The sequence below is a fragment of the Lampetra planeri genome, chromosome 10 (assembly GCF_965212315.1).
Source record: "Lampetra planeri chromosome 10, kcLamPlan1.2.h2, whole genome shotgun sequence".
NCBI classification, from domain to species: Eukaryota; Metazoa; Chordata; class Hyperoartia; order Petromyzontiformes; family Petromyzontidae; genus Lampetra; species Lampetra planeri.
In genome coordinates this window covers 2,564,435-2,582,838 of record NC_136116.1, presented here as the reverse complement: position 1 = coordinate 2,582,838, position 18,404 = coordinate 2,564,435, and the positions used below count along the sequence as shown (strand labels likewise).

General features: G+C 50.3%; 2 protein-coding genes across 4 annotated transcripts in view; one reads left to right on the top strand and one right to left on the bottom strand.

The window, feature by feature from the left end:
* Positions 1–160: 160 nt before the first annotated feature.
* STT3B (STT3 oligosaccharyltransferase complex catalytic subunit B) lies at positions 161–14,341 on the top strand. The gene is made up of 16 exons (XM_078597906.1): positions 161–359; positions 2,266–2,374; positions 2,908–3,195; positions 4,033–4,098; positions 4,203–4,302; positions 4,803–4,901; positions 5,677–5,823; positions 6,921–6,969; positions 7,319–7,473; positions 8,095–8,312; positions 8,531–8,718; positions 9,225–9,396; positions 9,515–9,688; positions 10,265–10,378; positions 11,099–11,311; positions 12,786–14,341. Exons 1-16 carry the CDS (start codon positions 199–201, stop codon positions 12,858–12,860), a joined length of 2,328 nt encoding a protein of 775 aa, XP_078454032.1. The 5' UTR covers positions 161–198; the 3' UTR covers positions 12,861–14,341.
* A 491-nt stretch (positions 14,342–14,832) lies between these two features.
* The window catches only part of OSBPL11 (oxysterol binding protein like 11), a 30,668-nt gene continuing 27,096 nt past the window's right edge, over positions 14,833–18,404 (bottom strand). For all 3 annotated transcript variants that reach the window (XM_078597903.1, XM_078597904.1, XM_078597905.1), the window contains 2 exons: positions 17,248–17,401; positions 14,833–16,339 (listed from right to left, as the gene is read on the bottom strand). In XM_078597903.1, the coding sequence (XP_078454029.1) occupies positions 16,265–16,339; positions 17,248–17,401 (229 nt within the window). In that variant the 3' untranslated portion in view covers positions 14,833–16,264. The remainder of the gene's footprint in view (positions 16,340–17,247; positions 17,402–18,404) is intronic.

Sequence of the window (18,404 nt, the reverse complement as noted above, 5' to 3'; positions counted from 1 at the left end):
CATCCCACTCCACGCCCCCCACCCCAACTCAACCTTCAGCACGACGTCACTTCCCGAGCCACCCAATGGGAGCTCACCACGCAGAAGCCACTTCCGTTAAGTTAGGCGCTCCGCGATTGGCCTCTTGCAAGTGAAACGCGACGCGATTGGTCGAAAGCAAAGCGGCCCCTCATTGGTCCTCTTGCACCCCGGGGTAAGATGGCGGAGCAGGCAGAGCTGCGCGCCTTAGCGGCGCGGCCCGCGGGTCTGCAATCGCTCCTCACCTTCACGGTGCTCGCGCTCGCCTGCCTCGCCGGATTTAGCTCCCGGCTCTTCGCCGTCATCCGTTTCGAGAGCATCATCCACGAGTTCGACCCCTGGTGAGCGCGGGGAGCGAAGTCGGCATCGCCGGGGGCACTAGGCCTCCGCGTACCCCCCCTCGCTCGCCTGGATGCGAGTCCCCGGGAGGCGCGGCCTCGGCCGGCGGGAGCGAGGAGACGCGAGCGGGGGTCGGGGACATGGTCTGTGGTCATAGTCCAGAGATTAGTCCGTGTCAGGGCTAGGCCGGGGTTAGGATCGATCTGCATGATTGAACATTCATTGGAAATGCACGAGGGTTTTTTAAAAGTCGAGTTGCCAGCAAGCCGGCTGGCACATGTACAGCGATCTTTGTTAATCCACTGCTAGATGAGATTCTCCTCCAGCCGTGTGGGTTTGTGGGGTTTAATTGAGCATACTTCACCACCACGGTCAGTCCGAGTTGGTGGAGTCTGGCAACATAAACGCGGGGGTCATCGAAACGCGGTACACCAATTGAGTTTGCTGCATTTGACATTTCGCTGTTTGCACATTAAAAAAAAAAGTGCTCGTGGAGTTTTTTTGCGTCTTGCCACGAGGATATCGATGCGGAAAGAGTAACACGCGAACACAAACCGACGCCTGTTCGGGTGCCCGCGTCAGTGACCGCACCGCGAGATGCGCGGAGCTGTAACGCGATTCCCGGAAATATTCAGGATTAATCGAAATTGCCCCCCGCGATGCTCGGTGATGCAAACCAACACAACTATGAATAAAATACGACGTGGAATTATATCGCGTGTAAATGCGATCGCATCTCCTCCAGTAGTTATGCAGAAAGGAGTGGGGCATATTTATTTTTCACAAGTCGGGCATAGGCAGACCAAAAAACGGGAATGTCTTTGGCTGCTCTTGAGCATGGGACAGGGAGTTGACAGCTTGCGGGGATGGGATAAAGGAGCAGTGTAAGATAATTATATAACCCCCCCCCCCCTCCATTGAGCGATGGTGCGACTGGAGTCTAACGTGACATAAAAACAACGAAGTCTGTGCACACTGCTCAGGCAAAGGCCCTTGCAATCATCGTTTGCACCCACGGCGCGGGAGGAAGCGGAAGGTTTGGCCGTGACCCACGCCTCTTATGGCCGCTGTTATAATGGTTGACGGAGGGAGGAGTGGTAAGGAGAGGGGGGAGTCGGTCACGCGTGTCGCGCCTGCGCAGGTAGAGGGGGTGGGTTGCCTTGGACAGGTGTCCTATTTCCTCAATACACGCATTCTCTAGGGCACAGTGTGTTCTCTCTCGACTTGACGCTTCATGGTCCAAGGGCCTTGTGGAAATCAAGACACGTTACACTCGGGACATTGTATATAAAACACGGTGAGATCCCGTTGAGCTTAGAAGTCACTTTTTTCAAGGAAGGACCTGGATCTCTGAAAGCAATATGGGTAATGTGGCCATGCCGTGCAAGGTCAAAATCCTGTCGCACAGGTCGAAATGTTACGAAACGTATTACAACGGAATGAGCGCAGTGTTCCGTGTGAATGTGCAAGATGCATAAATTTGTCCCATGATGTCACCGTGCCATATCAATGGACTGCCAGTCTAATTATCTGCTGATATAAACGAGGTCACACGAACGTGGGTGTGTCAACGGCCACCGGCTGCATGCCTCAGCCTGCCAGTAATAAGTATAATTACGGCAGTGTTAATAGAATGTCTGTGAACGCCTTTGATCTTCGCACATCTGATTTGAGGAATACGTTCTTTGTCCGGAAACTTAGCATCAGCAGCTGGCTATTTAAAATGATAATCGGATGGATTATTCTTGTTTTCTTGTTCTCTTTCCCTCCCTGTTGCCATTATGCAATTACTGGTGGCGTTTTACAAAAACAGATGAACCGTCTCTTAAGCATGATTACCTTGAAATCCACAATTTCACATGCAATTTGCGTAACTGAATGTCTCCGCTCTTGTGTTTTGTCATGCAGGTTTAATTACCGCGCCACGCATCACCTCAGCTCGCACGGCTTCTATGAGTTTCTCAATTGGTTCGACGAGCGGGCATGGTACCCGCTCGGGAGGATCGTGGGGGGCACGGTGAGACACTGTCACCCTCTTGTTAACCCACACGTGCCCTTGGCACTATGCAGACACAGCCTGGCTATGACATTCTCTTGGAATTCAATAGATATGTAGCAATTGATACCTCCCCTAAAAAATCAATGAATGTTCTGTGTGTGTAGTGTAAGCATACGAATCTGTTTAATATGTGCGTCATTGCATGCATGATTGCTAATAACAAACGCAATTTGTTTTTAAATAGCAAAGGCAATTGCAGGTCAAGACACCGTATAAAGTGCAGGACAGACTAAATGTAAACTATGCTCGATGTAAACCAATTTAAGGAGATACATTTTCGAATGTTGACATGCTAGCATTCGATATAGATTTTGCTGAACTTGACTTTCTATCTGCAAAGCAAAAAAGTGTCACAGTTCATTGTATACGCCTTCGCATGCTCATGAAGATATAAACCTTCGTGATATCGTTACAGCTATAAGTACTAGAGGCAGTGTAACACGAGCCGTCTCCATCTCTCCCTCCCCCGCGTCCAACCGCGAGACATCCAGGTTTACCCAGGGCTCATGGTGACGGCCGGTGCGATCCACTGGCTGCTCAACTCGCTGCATGTGACGGTGCACATCCGCGACGTGTGCGTGTTCCTGGCGCCCGTGTTCAGCGGCTTCACGGCCATCGCCACATATCTGCTGACGCGCCAGCTCTGGAGCGGTGGCGCCGGGCTCTTTGCCGCGTGCTTTATCGCCATTGTGCCGGGATACATCTCTCGCTCCGTGGCCGGCTCCTATGACAACGAGGGTGTCGCCATCTTCGCTCTCCAGTTCACCTACTACCTCTGGGTTCGTTAGTCACTGCTGTTTGCTAATTGATGTGCTCCTTTCGTGCTGCCGCATTGTGTGGTGGGCGATGCACGCTTTCGTAAAATTTGAGCAACCCAACACTTTTACTGTGGCCGTACGTCTTGTACTTCGACTCGGTGGTTCAAAGTGGCTGTGCTACTCTTCCCGAGTTTGTCATTAATGTTTAACCATAGGAGTCCTATGGTTTAACCATAAGAGTCCTATGGTTAAACATTAAGAGTCCTAAAGGTGCCTTCACGGCTCTGTGGTGTTGCATTAAAAGACGTGGATATGCATGTGGTGACTGTTCGTGTCTGGAAAACCTTTTCATGTGCAGACTCTAATTATGCAACAAAACAAACAAAATTGTAATAATATCCTTCAGACAGTATGATGTCACATGAGCTGAGATGTCACCTTATCTTCCTTACTGTTGAATGTTTTGTTGAATTTCTAGTGACAGATGCAACCTCGTAATTTATATTTGTATCACCTGTCACAGTGGATTTTCATAAACTCCTCAATCAGATGTTTTGCTATATTCTTTGGGTCTTTCGGTAAAGTCGCGTAGAACAAAACATGTTTACAAAAAACTACTAGAGCTACTATGTTGTACAATTTTCTTTTGTTCTACGTGACTTACCGAAAGACCCAAAGAATATGAATTCCTGCAGTCATGAAAGCTTTAAGTCAAGATTCAGATGTTTTGCTTTTAAACATCACTTCGGTGAACGTTTTTCTCTGACGTTTGCCCATGTGGATTCTAATTGGCGATTGCTTTTGCAGTTTATAAAACCCCCTTTGCTTCGGTGACATAACCTGCAATTCTTCCTGCAGGTGAAGTCTGTGAAGACTGGCTCCGTGTTCTGGTCGACATGCTGCTGCCTCTCCTACTTCTACATGGTGAGCGATGCGATTCCCACTCGTGCGTGTATACGTGGCCACGGGGCGTTGGGCTGGACGCTGATAGCGCCGTGTGGCTGTGCGTGTGCACCGTGCTGCTGCAGGTGTCGGCGTGGGGTGGCTACGTCTTCATCATCAACCTCATCCCCTTGCACGTCTTCGTGCTGCTCCTCATGCAGCGCTTCAGCCGCAGGCTATACATTGGTACGCCTGCCGATGCTGCACCCCACCGGGCGGTTTGTTTGCAACATTTCTTTGGGTGCAGTTGCACGGGGCGATGGAGTGGAGTTGTGGTGTTCACGAGAAGCTTTCTCCAAGCATTACACGTCTACATTGCTCGGTGCTTTCGATCCTCGGGCCATTCTGCGTGGAGGGCAGTCCTCTTCCACCACAATGCGTGTCACTGCAGCTTACTGCATTTACACTGCGGGCCGTCCCGGATTGTTGGCCGAACATGGGCCCTGCCCAGTGCGAAAGCAGTTAGGTAGAGGCCTTGCATTGCAAAGCAGGTTGATACCTGGTTGACATCTGGCGGCGCAACCGTTGACTGGTCTATCACTATTGGCACTCGTTACGTGATCACGGCACCACAAATGTTTGACTGTCGAGGCGCATTCTGCCTGTCACCGCGGTGTTGTTGAGAAGTGATGGGGTGGAAGATTGCACTCATGTTTGCTCCTCCGCCCCTTCCTGTCCTCCCCCAGCTTACAGCACATTCTTCATCCTGGGCCTCATCCTCTCCATGCAAATCCCATTTGTGGGCTTCCAGCCTGTGCGCACCAGCGAACACATGGCCGCAGCCGGTGAGTCTCCACGCAGGGCACGGTGGAGGAGGAGGGGGTGGGGTGGTGGTGGTGGCTCCGCTGGCCAAGTGCCCGCTCCCTGCTTTTAGAGATTCAAGTTGGGGGGGGGGGGGTATTCTTTCCCGGCGCTTGAGATCCGGTTGCAAGATCACATGACTGTAGACTTAGGAATTAGAGTTGACGAATCTAATTTTGTTGACGATACGATAGAAAGCTTCATAATAGGACGAGTAATTGTCGCTATGTCAATTTCCCCTAGCTTTGTAATTGTATCTTGTATTTTGAATATTGATTTTGTGCTTTCCTGTGCTACCAGTAAAAAAAAGGAATGTGAAAATAAGTAATGTGCACGACTGCAATAAAAATAACGATTACTTAAATGTTATTCAGCTGTGGGTCGCTTTACATCATCCTCCTATAAGTCTTCCTATCATTGCAAGTTAACGATCTATAATGTTTTTAACGCATGCGCTGTTAGTGTCGGAAAAAAGTAATGCATTAATTAGACTAACGATGGAAATTATGACATAACCATCATGCTAACAAAATATCTGCATCTCCGATTAGTGTGGTTGGCTACGTACGGCGCGGAAGAAGTTCAACATGCATACCATTTTTACTTGATTTTATTTGAAGGAAATAAAATACCGCTAAGAGCAAAACTGGCCTTATATTGTCATACAGTACTGTACATGATAGTATCGCTGTATCTCTGACAACCTATTGGGAATACATTCGGGTCTGACTGCCCGCGATGACCACGTTGTGCGTGCAGGGGTGTTCGTGCTGCTGCAGGCGTACGCCTTCCTGCAGTATTTGCGCGAACGACTAACGCGGCAGGAGTTCAAGACGCTGTTCTTCGTGGCGGTGGCGCTCGCCGCCGGCGTGGTGTTCCTCACCGTTGTCTACCTCACTTACGCGGGTGAGCTACGCCGTGCCCGTACACAGCAGCCGTTCCACTCTGGGTGGTGCCACCAGCCGCTGGCTTTGCTGGTGTGGCCCACAGTCTGCGGACGAGATGCACTGAGAGCACCCTCTGCACTGGAGCTTAAACATGCGGCGGAGGGGGGTACGATGTCGAATGGGTTTTCTGTAGGGGGTTGAGTGGCAAGTGATTGTGCTAATAAATAAATAAAAATATGGCCAAATTATTGATAATGGGGCACAAGCGCAAGGCAACTTAATTCACTAAATTCGTCATTTGCGCTGTCGTACAATGTAAGTGTATAAAACACTGATATTTTGTCCAATGTTCTCTCTTAAAAGCACGGAAAGGGTGGTAGATTGACACACATCGCAAGTGTTCTTTACTCTGGGGCGCTGACAGAACTCGGAACGTTTAAGCAACCTGATATGAACAGTTTTGAATTGAAGTGTGAACTCGTTTAATTCAAATAATACGCATACATTAATTTAAACGAAAAGTGAAATTAACAAATGCACTGCATCATAGCAAAGCCGATCGTGTGCGTAAGTGCAGTTTTGTGTTATGGTTCCAAAGCCATGTCCTGTGTGAGGCCAGTACCGCTGCGGGATGGTCTTACCCCACCTTGTCTTGCTTCTCTCATCTTCGTCACATCCCGTCCTCTGCACTCCCAATCTCTACTCTCCCTCTCTGTGCCTCGCTCGCCCTGCGCCCAGTCTTGCTCTCTTGTTCATTTTCTCTTCTGCCTCCCTTTCACTGGAACAAACTCTCACTGCACATAAAACAATCAGCTTCACTAACCTACTGCCATTCCTCTCTTAAAACCCATCTCTTCTCCCTCAGCGCATCCTACTGATACCAGGCCGACCGCAAGCCGTCACTACCCCTACTCCTCCTTAACCACTCCCATCTGCCCTCCTGTCACCATAACTACACCAGCACTTTTATTAACCCAAATTTTTTCAATCTCGGCCATTATCATCTTACGTACAATTGAATAATTGCTGTAAGGCACCTTGGAATAAGGAGCTACATAATCTAGATAAGTTATGATCATCACTCATTATTACTGCTCCTACCCCTGCCGTCTTTAGGATACATCGCTCCTTGGAGCGGAAGATTCTACTCCCTGTGGGACACTGGGTGAGTTATTCACAATAAAAAAAAATCGAGCAAACAGCTGTCCGTCTCTGGAACGACACGAGTTTCTATGTTTGCGTTAAAGCGACAATATGTCGTCGGGTGTAACGGTTGGGCTACTCTGTGATTCTTTTTCTGGGTTTTTGCTTCGTGATAAACGTATTCTCTGTCCGGCTTTCGCCATGCACCACTGCGGGCTTCTTCAAGAGCTCCGTTAGTGTTTGACATAACCATCATGTTTGGCAAAAACTTGCGAGGCGAAACGCTCAACACGCGGCTTAACTTTGAAGAGCCGCGGGTGGAGCACGAGAGGCTGAGAAAGCATACGTATGAAGTTTAACTCCTGTTGCAGGTATGCCAAGATCCACATCCCCATCATCGCGTCAGTGTCTGAGCACCAGCCCACCACGTGGGTCTCCTTCTTCTTCGACCTGCACATCCTAGTGTGCGTTTTCCCCGCCGGACTCTGGTTCTGCATCAAGGACATCAACGACGAGCGGGTTTTCAGTGAGAGCTACGCGAGCACACGCCCCTCCCCAGTCCCGGCGGGGGGGGGGGGAAGAGTCGCACCTCTCTCCTCCACTTGTTTGAGCGTTGCAGTCACGGCGTTGTCTTCGGAGACACGCTACGACGCGTGGTTTGTTTAACTGATTAGAATCGATTCCTTGGCTCGCTTTCACTTTCATTGAATCGAGAGTGTAAAGAATCAACTGTTTATTTGTGTGTTTATATGGATGGGAAGTTGGCTCAGCGATTGGTGCTTCGTGCTCTGAACCCGTCGACCCGAGTTTTATTTTCTCTACCACGGCTAACGTCCGTGGCGAGTGATATCTGAACCGGTCCCGGGCTCTTCCTCCGCCTTCGCCAACTTGCACTGACCAACCTAAAGTATGGTAAAACAATCCCCATGATCTACACGACGTAGGGAGGCCTTCACTGGTGGATTGATGAAGGGCTGAGCATGTGTTGTATGTGTTATTGGTTCACCCGACCCCTGCAGCCACTACATTCATCATAAAAAAAAAATCGTCCAAACGTAAGCGAAATGTTACCGTCCTGTCTGACGGAGCCTGACTTGTTATGTCCTGCTTTGTGTTTTATTCTGCACGCATGCACACATGTGCGCAGTCGCTCTGTATGCGATCACGGCGACGTACTTTGCGGGGGTGATGGTGCGGCTCATGCTCACGCTCACGCCTGTGGTGTGCGTGCTGGCCGGCATCGCCTTCTCCGACACGTTCCGGCAGTACCTTGCCGACGAGCGGCAACCCGAGCGACGTACGGGTGGGGACAGCAGCGACGACGAGGACGAGGGCAAGCGCAGCACCCCCAATCTCTACGACAAGGTGCGGGTCCTGGGCCTCACCTAGGTCGACTCGGCCTCAAATGAGTACCCGCTGTACTGTGTAAACATCGCCACTGGGTCGTGGCTTTGACCACCCACCGTCTCGTTTGCCGTGCCATCTTTAATAGGTGCTCGCTAACGGCACTTGCCCCAACAGTTTGTTTAAAGCCTATATGTCTTTTGTGCGTGCGTGTCCGTGCATGTCTGTTTGTGCGGAAGGCGGGCAAGGTGCGGAAGTACCCCTCGGAGCAGGAGAAGAGCGAGGAGGGGCTGGGTCCCAATGTCAAGAGCATCGTGGTCATGGTGGTGCTCATGCTGCTCATGATGTTCGCCGTGCACTGCACCTGGGTCACGAGCAACGCGTACTCGAGCCCCAGCGTCGTGTTGGCGTCGTACAACCATGACGGGTCCGACCCTTGCCACATCGCACTCCCCCCCTCCCCCCACTCCAACCGCAAGCATACACGTGGTGCACATGTGTCATTGCTCTCACGCAACAACACGCGAATACATGGGCATGTTTATTTTAGCAGCTTCACATGTGACACTGTTTTGAAACCAGGTGGTAAATAATCGCCGAATTTTTTTTAGATCTTTTCATGAGGGTCCATAGGATGTGTGGTGTTTCTTTGTGTGTTTTTATGCATGTTTGGATTTTTTCATGTGTTTTGCAAGTTAGCAGGAAACCTGGACAATCGGTACTTTTGTTACATTTGACTGGGAACGATGTCCGGTTCCTGTCTTTTGGAGCCGATAACCAACTAGAAATGGTTACCAGTTCGCCGGTTGTTGTTAAACAACCCTAGTTGAGATCACAAATATGCCACCTTTCGTAATGACGGTTGGTAATGTGTGACGCTGTGATCGGAACCCACGGGTCAACGTGACGCTCCCCTTGCGTGTGTCCCCACAGGACGCGAAACATCTTGGATGACTTCCGCGAGGCATACTACTGGCTGCGGCGAAACACGGACGAGCACGCGCGTGTGATGTCGTGGTGGGATTATGGGTACCAGATCGCGGGCATGGCCAACCGCACCACCCTCGTGGACAACAACACGTGGAACAACAGCCACATAGCGCTCGTACGTGGATAGAATCGCACCCATTCGCGCGCACAGCGCACGCATCGCATGCTAACGCACACCAGGTTCGCAAAAAAAAACTGCAGCGATGTGGATGCCCCCACGTTCTGTAACCCAGGTGGGCAAGGCGATGTCGTCCAACGAGAGCGCGGCGTACGAGATCATGCGCAGCCTGGATGTCGACTATGTGCTCATCATCTTCGGGGGTGTCATCGGCTACTCGGGCGACGATATCAACAAGTTCCTGTGGATGGTTCGCATCGCCGAGGGGGAGCACCCCAGGGACATCCGCGTGAGTGCCGCCCTCTCCCCCCCGCCCCCCGAACCCCCACAACGTTCTAGTACCTCGTCGCTCTCCTGCAACGAGCGCACACAGCGGCGCCTGCCACACTCGGGCAGCGCAAGCGCTGGCTAATGCCGCAACTCCCTTGGCCTACTCCACCCGTGAGGTTCCTGGTAGGGCAGGGTCAATCAAGGGGAAGAAGCGAGGCGCCACATGCCCAAAGTGCTCTAGTTGTAAGTTTCATATCATACAGAGTAGCAAGCAGCTTCATCTTAGTTTCTTGCAGAAGACAGCCAATCCCATCAGTGGCCCAAGGTTCTGTGAAAAGACCTCTAAACGGAGGAGAGTGGTAGTTTCACATTTTCCGTCGTCGATTGAAACCCGCAAGTGAGGGATATTATGTTGACCCGTTTGCTTGGCGACTACCACTGGAGGGCACGAGGAGTTTATGATCACTCGTGGGTGCTGGATTGATGCTTCGCAGGACAGTGACAGGTGGTGGCAGCAGTGGATTGACGATAATGCTGATGTGGTTTGGTCGTGCTGACGGTGCCACACCCCGTGTTTTGTGTCGCGCGTGTGCAGGAGAGCGATTACTTCACACCGCAGGGCGAGTTCCGTGTGGACCGGGGTGGCTCTCCCGTGCTGCTCAACTGCCTCATGTACAAGATGTCCTACTACCGCTTTGGGGAGATGCAGGTAGGGTGCGAGCAAGACGCCTGCCCAGCCCGTCGCACACCACATGGGAGGCGGTAACGTCGAGACCCAAGCACTCGGCTCGGTGTTGTAACTTTTTAGGTGTGTAAGTTTTGTTCCCCAATATTATCCCAATTTGTGCTAACGGCGTCGATGTCTTGAGATGAAGAATCCATTCGGAACTCTCACAGAGACCGAGAGAACGGCCCACAGAAGCGGGTATCACAGAGCTCCCCCTGAGATACCTTAAAGTGACCTCTAGGCTACACAGTAGGGGGGCAGCACTTGCCCATTGCCAGAGAATGGACTCCAAGCTGGAATGTAGCCGTATTAATTGCAGAACCAAATGTTATTATCATTGAACTGGCTGAGACCATCAACTCAATACACGTTAGAACCCGGTTGGTTATAGCACATTTAGCCGGCTGGATTCAAACTAAGGATCTCAGCAGAGCATTCTGACCTCCGAGCAAACTGGGCCATCTTGGGATCATCCAGAACTTGTAGAGTGCGGCAAAATACAACGTTCTGCACTCCCCTCGGCCTACTTTGCCACCCCGCACTGACCAGCGTGATAAAGTATGCTCGTATGACCCTCACGCCATGCACGGTGTGGGGAGGCCCTCGTCCAGTGGAATGATGAACGTCGCTGTACGAGGTTGCGAGGTTGCGAGGTAAGCATGTAATCACACGCCACGGTGTGTCGGCCCATGCTTGGCGCAGCTGGACTTCCGCACGCCGCCCGGCTTTGACCGCACGCGTAACGCGGAGATCGGCAACAAGGACATCAGCTTCAAGCACCTGGAGGAGGCGTTCACCTCGGAGCACTGGCTCGTGCGGATCTTCCGCGTCAAGCAGCTGGAGAACCGCGAGCCGCTGGGCCGCAAAGCGCGCTCCACCAACACCGTGCCCAAGCAGAGATACGTCTCCAAGAAGGTCGAATCCACCACCTCACCCGCACGCACCACGCGCCAACCCTACGTGTTTGGTCATGTGAATAATTGATTGTGAAAATGTCTCGCTGAGTTGTATTCTGCGACACCTTCGTCTTCGTGTCCATTGGTGGACACGAAGATGTCTGCTGCTGCTTTTGCGGCCTCCAGGCAGTTCAGTTCTGCATCCCTTGCCCAGTTTTGTTTCGCTTCCTTGTCTGCTTCTACGCATGTTGAACATCTTTCGCACCATACATAGGTAACCTTGATAATCGGAGATGCGGGGGAAGGACAACAAACTAAACACAAGCAGTTCTAAAGAAATTCGTTTTCAATCTAGATTTAAAAGTGCATAGCTCCAGTGACTTCATATCGGAAAAGCATTCCAGACGGCCGCAGAAGCGCATATGAACGCGCGCAATCCAGTGGACCGTCTTTGACTAGCCAAAAGCTGCTGCGAGGATGACCGGAGTTCATGTGATTGTTTGTTCCTTGACCAGCTTAGCAAGGTATTGTGGTTCATTGGTGGCAAGCACTTTGAAATGAGTGCCACCTTATAAGTTTGTTTTTTTGACACTGCTTGGCCTGTTGATGCATCCTCCGTCAAGTCCTCTTCAGCCGTCTGCAGATGCCTTCCAGCATGGTGTATGGTAGTCTGTCACCGCTCGGCCTTGTTACAATACTATTTTTCACGAGGTTCCTCTTTGGTAAATTCCATGATCGTTTGGTACGAAGGAGAAAACTCTTTGCACACGATGGGGGAAACGCTGATAGCTCCGCACGTATAGATTAAAATATCCATTGCTGTACTACCATCTCCCAGCCACCTTGCAGCCCAATTCGGTACCACCTGAATCGAGGTGAACTATTCCAGGGGAGCTAAGCAGGACTGCTGTGTGGGGAGGTTGAGCAGAGATACCGACACGTGGATGCTTGCGGGATTCCTATGTGTATCTTTGTTAAAGAGCCCTTGCTCTGGGTGCAAGTATCTTGGTGAGTTATGCTGGATTAGTCAGGTGACCGGGAGGTGGCAGTGCAACAGGTGGGTTTGTAAACTTATCTGTTAAGACCTTGGAGTGCTGTCCTCTTGAATTAATTGGTTTTATCAGAGGACTCGTTTCTCCCACATGAACAACGCAAAAGAGGATATCAGCAAACTCTCTAAATGCAAGGACCCTCTTTAAAAGCCTCTTGAGACTCGAGGCTTTTGTGGATTAATAAATTATATTACGTGTGCTGAAAAAGTTGTTGATCAAGTACAATAGGTGGTCGTTTCTCTTGGGGCTTCTGTGACGTCAAAAGGTCGACGATGCCTGGAAGTGTTGCCCCCGTCTTGCGGGGAATAATGTGACCTTGACAAGAGATTGAAAGCACGAGACGGTATCGCCAAACTGCGTCGCAGCCCTCGACGCATGCTGCCGTTTCGCTCGGTGGCGGTGCTAACCCTGCGTGTCCGCGTCCACCCGTGTGTCACGCAGACGAGCAAGAGGAAGCGCGGCCACATCAAGAACAAGATGGTCATCAAGAGAGGGAAGAAGTCGACCTCGAAATAAAAGGGGTCGCACGTGGAATGAATTCCAATCAATCCGCCCGCCCTCCTGGAGAACTGAGTGCTTGCCCCACCGGGGGGCACGGGCGAGTTGCAGGGTGCCCGTTGTCTCGCGCTGCCGAGGCAATAGTTTTATTTCCGTTGGTTTATTTTCTTTCTCTTTCTCCTGTTGTTTTCTTCTTACAACAAAGATTGTATATATGGCATCACCTCTCTTTAAGTTGTGACAGCGGAGGATGGGGGATTGTTCTTTCGTGAAAGCGAGTTGCCCCGATGGTAATTGTGCGTCCAGGACCATTGCACTGATGTCCGGCGTACGTGAAGGCGTGCGCGCTTTGAAGCTTTCGGCCGAATGACGTGAGATTAATGGGGAGTTTTACAACTTCAGAAAATTAGCATCGCATCCACTGGAACCCCTGTCTTAATCAACCAATAGCCGTGTACCATTGTCACCCAATAATTAAACCCACGTAATTGTGTTAACCATGTCCATTCTGCAACTGTCTTGTTAAGTTTACAAGTTTAAACTTACCACCTACTTTGAGTGCATGCATTCTTCTTGTTTAATGATTGTGGAGCTGTATTTTGCATCTCCTTAGTCCGTGGGCCGGATCAGAAATCTGGTACAAGGTGGCAAATGCTCACTGGCCATATAATTAAATTGGCATAAGTGAAGTATTTGATAACCCACACGTTGTAAATGTTTATCATCATAATTCGCTATTTTCCTAAACATCAAAGAAATTGGAACCGCAAAATTATTTGCCGTCTCGGGCGGCACCAGCAAGTGAAACGTCTGGTCTGGGCTCACTGGACGACCCCGCGGCCTGTCCGTGTCCCGACCGCCGTGAAGCAAGTGCTGATCTCAGCGGCAATGCAGGGCGGTTTTCTGCAGTGCTCTCATGGTGGCCAGGACCCCTCCCCACTACCCTCTCCACTGAATGCACTGGGGACAACTGGAAAGAGGCTGTGGATTGTAGAGCGGCGCGTGTGGCGGGGTCAACAGCTGGGAAAGTCTCTTAGTTTTCACGAGTTGGCGGGTGGCAAGGTCAACTGTTTGGCACAGGTAACTGTGACTTGGTAAGCCGTGCATTACCGGAGTGGGGTGGGTTGTGTTCCTCGTGATGCTGGCTCTTTTTCACAAAGACATGCGAATACTTTTTAACTTTATTTACTCGATAGTAAATTATTTGTTTCATACAAGGACCATGGGAGTGGGAGCTTCCATGCGCTTGCCATGCACTGAGGAATATTAGCAGCTCCAGGCATTATTAAACCATTTCCTGTTTGGACACCCAAGTAAACTACGTTTCAGACGGAAACTCCCCCTTGACTCTCAATTATAATTTGTAAATGTTTTCTCACTTGCCATGAGGCTGCTGTTGATTTGTAAATGTTTTGCAAAATTGTCTTTTTTTTGGGTAATTCTGTAAAATTTGACCAATGGATGTTGACAGCTGAATAAATAAAAAAACCCCCGCCGCATATTTATCCTCGTAATCAAATTTAGTACAGGGCATCCTAAACTGGGATTGTTGCACACCGCTTTCCACGTTTGCCACCATTTCAGTACAAACGATATTGTTCATTGTTGGTAGGCACATCCCACGTGGAACACACACTTGTATCCCCGCTGCTGTCTTATGCTCCAGTCATCACCAGGGTGGGATGCAGACTGCAGTTTGGGCAACTAAACCTCGTGGTATTGCTCTGCTCTCCTAGATATGGCTTGGCTTGACAACTTTCTACAAAAATAATCAACTTTTTGCAATTAATACTGACTTCAGTTGTGCTTATTTAAATAAAAAGTAATTCATAAGTTCCAAAGAAACTTTTTTCAGCAATGTTCATTCAAGTGGGTGTAGTAATCAGACTGTTGCTTTTTTCGAACAACACAACTCATTCCCAGAGCAATGCCATCTCCAAAGCCCTTTGTTGTGCAAGTGCTTACACGCATCAATGTATATGGATCCACATTTACGTTTGTAGAACCTTTATTTGCCCATGTGCTGAACAGAATATAAAATAAAGTATTGCATAGCTTTGTAATCAGATGCAGGTCCAGTTATAATAAAATCCACAACTTTTATATCTGAACAATTTCCAATGTACAATTCGCAGCAATGAACCAACTCAAGCTGCACCCCAGGATGGTTCCACTGAAAAGGGATCTGTGAACTTGGAACTGGGCCTGCTCTTCGGACACAGGTCGTGGATGTAATCATTTGCTCTTGATCTCGTAGGGACCCAATTGTGTCGGTGCAATAACCGAAAAGACCGAAGGGTACAGGTGGTAGCAACACGGCCTGGCGATGAAGTTTTGTCAATCTGCCATCGGCGTACACAGCCTCATTCGTTTACCCATCATTAGCCAAGCCGCTCATGGGGTTTTTGCCAACACTCGCGCAGGGTTCTTCAATGGGTGGTCTAGTTGGCCAGGTGTGACCTGCTAAACTTTGGCCCACCAAGAGATATAGCTTGTCGAGATATAGACTAGTGTGACAGAGGCAAATGCGACTGAAGACGAGGTACAGGTTGGTGGTCTCATGCACAAATGCTATGATGTCACAACACCATGTGACCTCAACGCCTGGACACCCACTACTGCCAGCGCACCTGCTAGCGTTTTTTTTTGGCCAGCCGGAAGATACAGTTGAAGAACCCTGTCGTAGGGCAACGCAGACGATTCGCCAGGCCAGGGGAGCTTGTGATGCCAGGACACCCAGGGCAAGGGGATGTGTGGCTAAAGCTGATGGCACAGCCTTAGCACAAGTCCCACATAACAAACCCACATGTAATAAAAAACAAAAATCAACGTATCATTACATGGCACAAACATAATTATAAAAAAATACGCCAATGACTCCCGCACGCAGAAAGTGACGTATGAAGTTACATTTCCATCGTCAATGAGGAATAAGGTTCGGAGAGAAACGAGCCACTGCCTTGGGGTGCAGGAAAGTGCAAGCGGCACAGGCGGGCAGTGGTTGGGGGACGAGAGGGAGGAGAGGAATAAGGCACTGGAGTACAGCGCAGTCTCTGTACTGACAGGAAGGGAAGGCTGCAGCGGATGCAGCAAGGAGGTCCCGTACGCAGAGGGCACATTCAAAAGACGAAACACACGCACACCGAGCTATGAGCGTGGGGACACCGTTAAACATGCAATTATGTTTAGACAAAGTAAGTAATTAAGCGAGAAACAATGTCAAATTAAGACAGTTATTCGTTTTTCAGAGGTTCTAAACATTTCACTTTTCATTACTGGATATAGACATTTTTGGCTTCCAGTAGTGTATTAAGAACGTTTTTTTTTTATATATTGCAATTTTATAATCCTTGTGTTAGATTATTAAAGATTCATCAGCCACAGGTAAAGTCAAGTTAGTGTCGCAGTTAAGTCGCGTTGATTTACGGTTGGGAAGGAAGTGGGAATCCGGACAGCGAAGCCTTCACCTGGGGGTGGTTAAACACCCACCCTTCGCCCTGCAACACCAGACGACACAAAACAAAAACGTGTGATCACCGTTTGAAGGTTCAAACTGGCACAGTTTCATGCCAAGCCGCTCATGGGGTTTTTGCCAACACTCGCGCAGGGTTCTTCAATGGGTGGTCTCGTTGGCCAGGTGTGACCTGCTAAACTTTGGCCCACCAAGAGATATAGCTTGTCGAGATAGAGACTAGTGTGACAGAGGCAAATGCGACTGAAGACGAGGTACAGGTTGGTGGTCTCATGCTTTCAGATGCGCTTCTGCGGCCGTCTGGAACGCTCTTCCGATATTAGGAAGCCAATGTAGCTCGAAGACTCATTTCTTAAGAGCTGCTTTTTGTGTTTAGTTTGTTGTTCCCCCCACCCCCGCACCTCCGATTCGCACACCCCGCACCTCCGATGGCCAATTACGGTACGAAAGAAGTTCAACATACAGAGGACATATAACTGCCAGCTGCCCTCTTGCATCTCAAGCCCTCCCGCAGCGCTGCGTGTGCGAGACAAGTTACGCTGCATGAGCGTCCGCAGTTATTGCACGTCTCTCAGTGCAGCACGGCAGCGGCAGACGGGGACATCCCTGAGAGGGTGTCCACGTCCGCACTTGGTGACACAATAATTGGCATCTTGTTGGAGCAAACAGCAGTGCCTCGCCAATCCACGTGGGGGCCAGTGGGATATTGTTCATCAACGATGAAGACCTCTCTCCACAGCTCGGTGAAAGCCACCCCAAGCCACTGCCAGCTCTCACCATGCTTGCCCCAATCCCATCTAGCTCGTGAACATGAGCACGCTCTCTGCGGTCGATGTGCCCTTAGGCGTGTCCCCTCCTTCAGCACGTGAATTGGGCTGATGATACCTTCTGTGTGCGTCGGCTACCGTGCGGCTGAATGAGTGAGTAGCGCACCTCCTTGCTGAAGTATTGCGTGTTCCAGGGCGTGCCGCTTTCGGCACGCCGCCGCTCCTCCTGCCGCTGGCGCTCCTCCAGCTCGTGCTTGTGCTGCGTGGCGAGCTCCAGGTCACCCGCGCGCAACGCTTCCGTCACGCACTGCCACAGGCGTCTGTGTGGCGGGGGCGGGGGGTTGGTCAGCGTGTTGGGTCACCACGTGTGCAGTGGTGCTTCCCAAACTCACGGGGGTGGGGGGTGGCACGTACACAAACGTACAAAAACAAAGATCCCCCGTGTAGCCTTCACAGACTCTTGGGGCAAGTGCAGTCAGCGAGCACCTATGAAGGCTGGCATGGCACACAAGGGGGTGGATGGCCAACAAGATGCCCGGCCGCCTTTGTCTCCCTAGTGGCGATGTTTACATATTGTGCAAGGCACTCGTTTGAGACTGAGTCGACCTAGGGGAGGCCCAGGACTGGTTCAGCTAATTATCACTGGTTCTTGGCCATGAGCGAGAATCGAAGTCGGGTCGCCGGGTTCGTAGCGCAGCGCACTCACCGCTGCACCATCTCTCCCCACGAACGTACACAAGGACAAGCACAAACACATTCAAGAAAACAAATACATACACGTACGTACATAGGCAAAAACAAAAAGGTCCCTCCCATAGTCGTAAACTATTGGGGCAAGCACTGTTAGTGAGCACCGATGAAGGCTGAGATGGCACACGGAGGTGGATGGTTAGAACCATGCCCAGCCACCCCAATAATGATGTTTACACATGGCACAGGTACTCATTTAAGGCTGATTCGACCTATGGGAGGCCCAGAACCACTTCAGATAGTCGTCACCAAGGTTGGCCATGAGCGGGAATCGAATTCGGGTTGCCGTGTTTGTAGCGCAGAGCACAAACTACCACACCACTGATCCTAATATAGGCGCACACATAGGCACACAAACACGTATTTGCACGCATGCAATCCCACTCACAGAGGTTCTGCAGCACCTACTACCAACTCGCACGGTTAGTTGCAGAACCACGGACAGACATACATAAAAAAACACGCAAAGTGTCTAATTCACATTTTTGCAAAAACCCACTTTTCTGCATGTTTTCAGTGCAAGAAAAACTGGCCAAATCTGCAGTAACGGCAACGACAATGTATTCACCATAC

Bases quoted from the DNA above. Each gene is read 5' to 3' on its own strand.
- STT3B (XM_078597906.1), top strand. From the start codon at position 199: ATGGCGGAGCAGGCAGAGCTGCGCGCCTTAGCGGCGCGGCCCGCGGGT. The intron at 10,379-11,098 runs GTAGGGTGCGAG...TGCTTGGCGCAG, and splicing joins ACCGCTTTGGGGAGATGCAG to CTGGACTTCCGCACGCCGCC. The intron at 11,312-12,785 runs GTCGAATCCACC...TGTGTCACGCAG, and splicing joins AGAGATACGTCTCCAAGAAG to ACGAGCAAGAGGAAGCGCGG.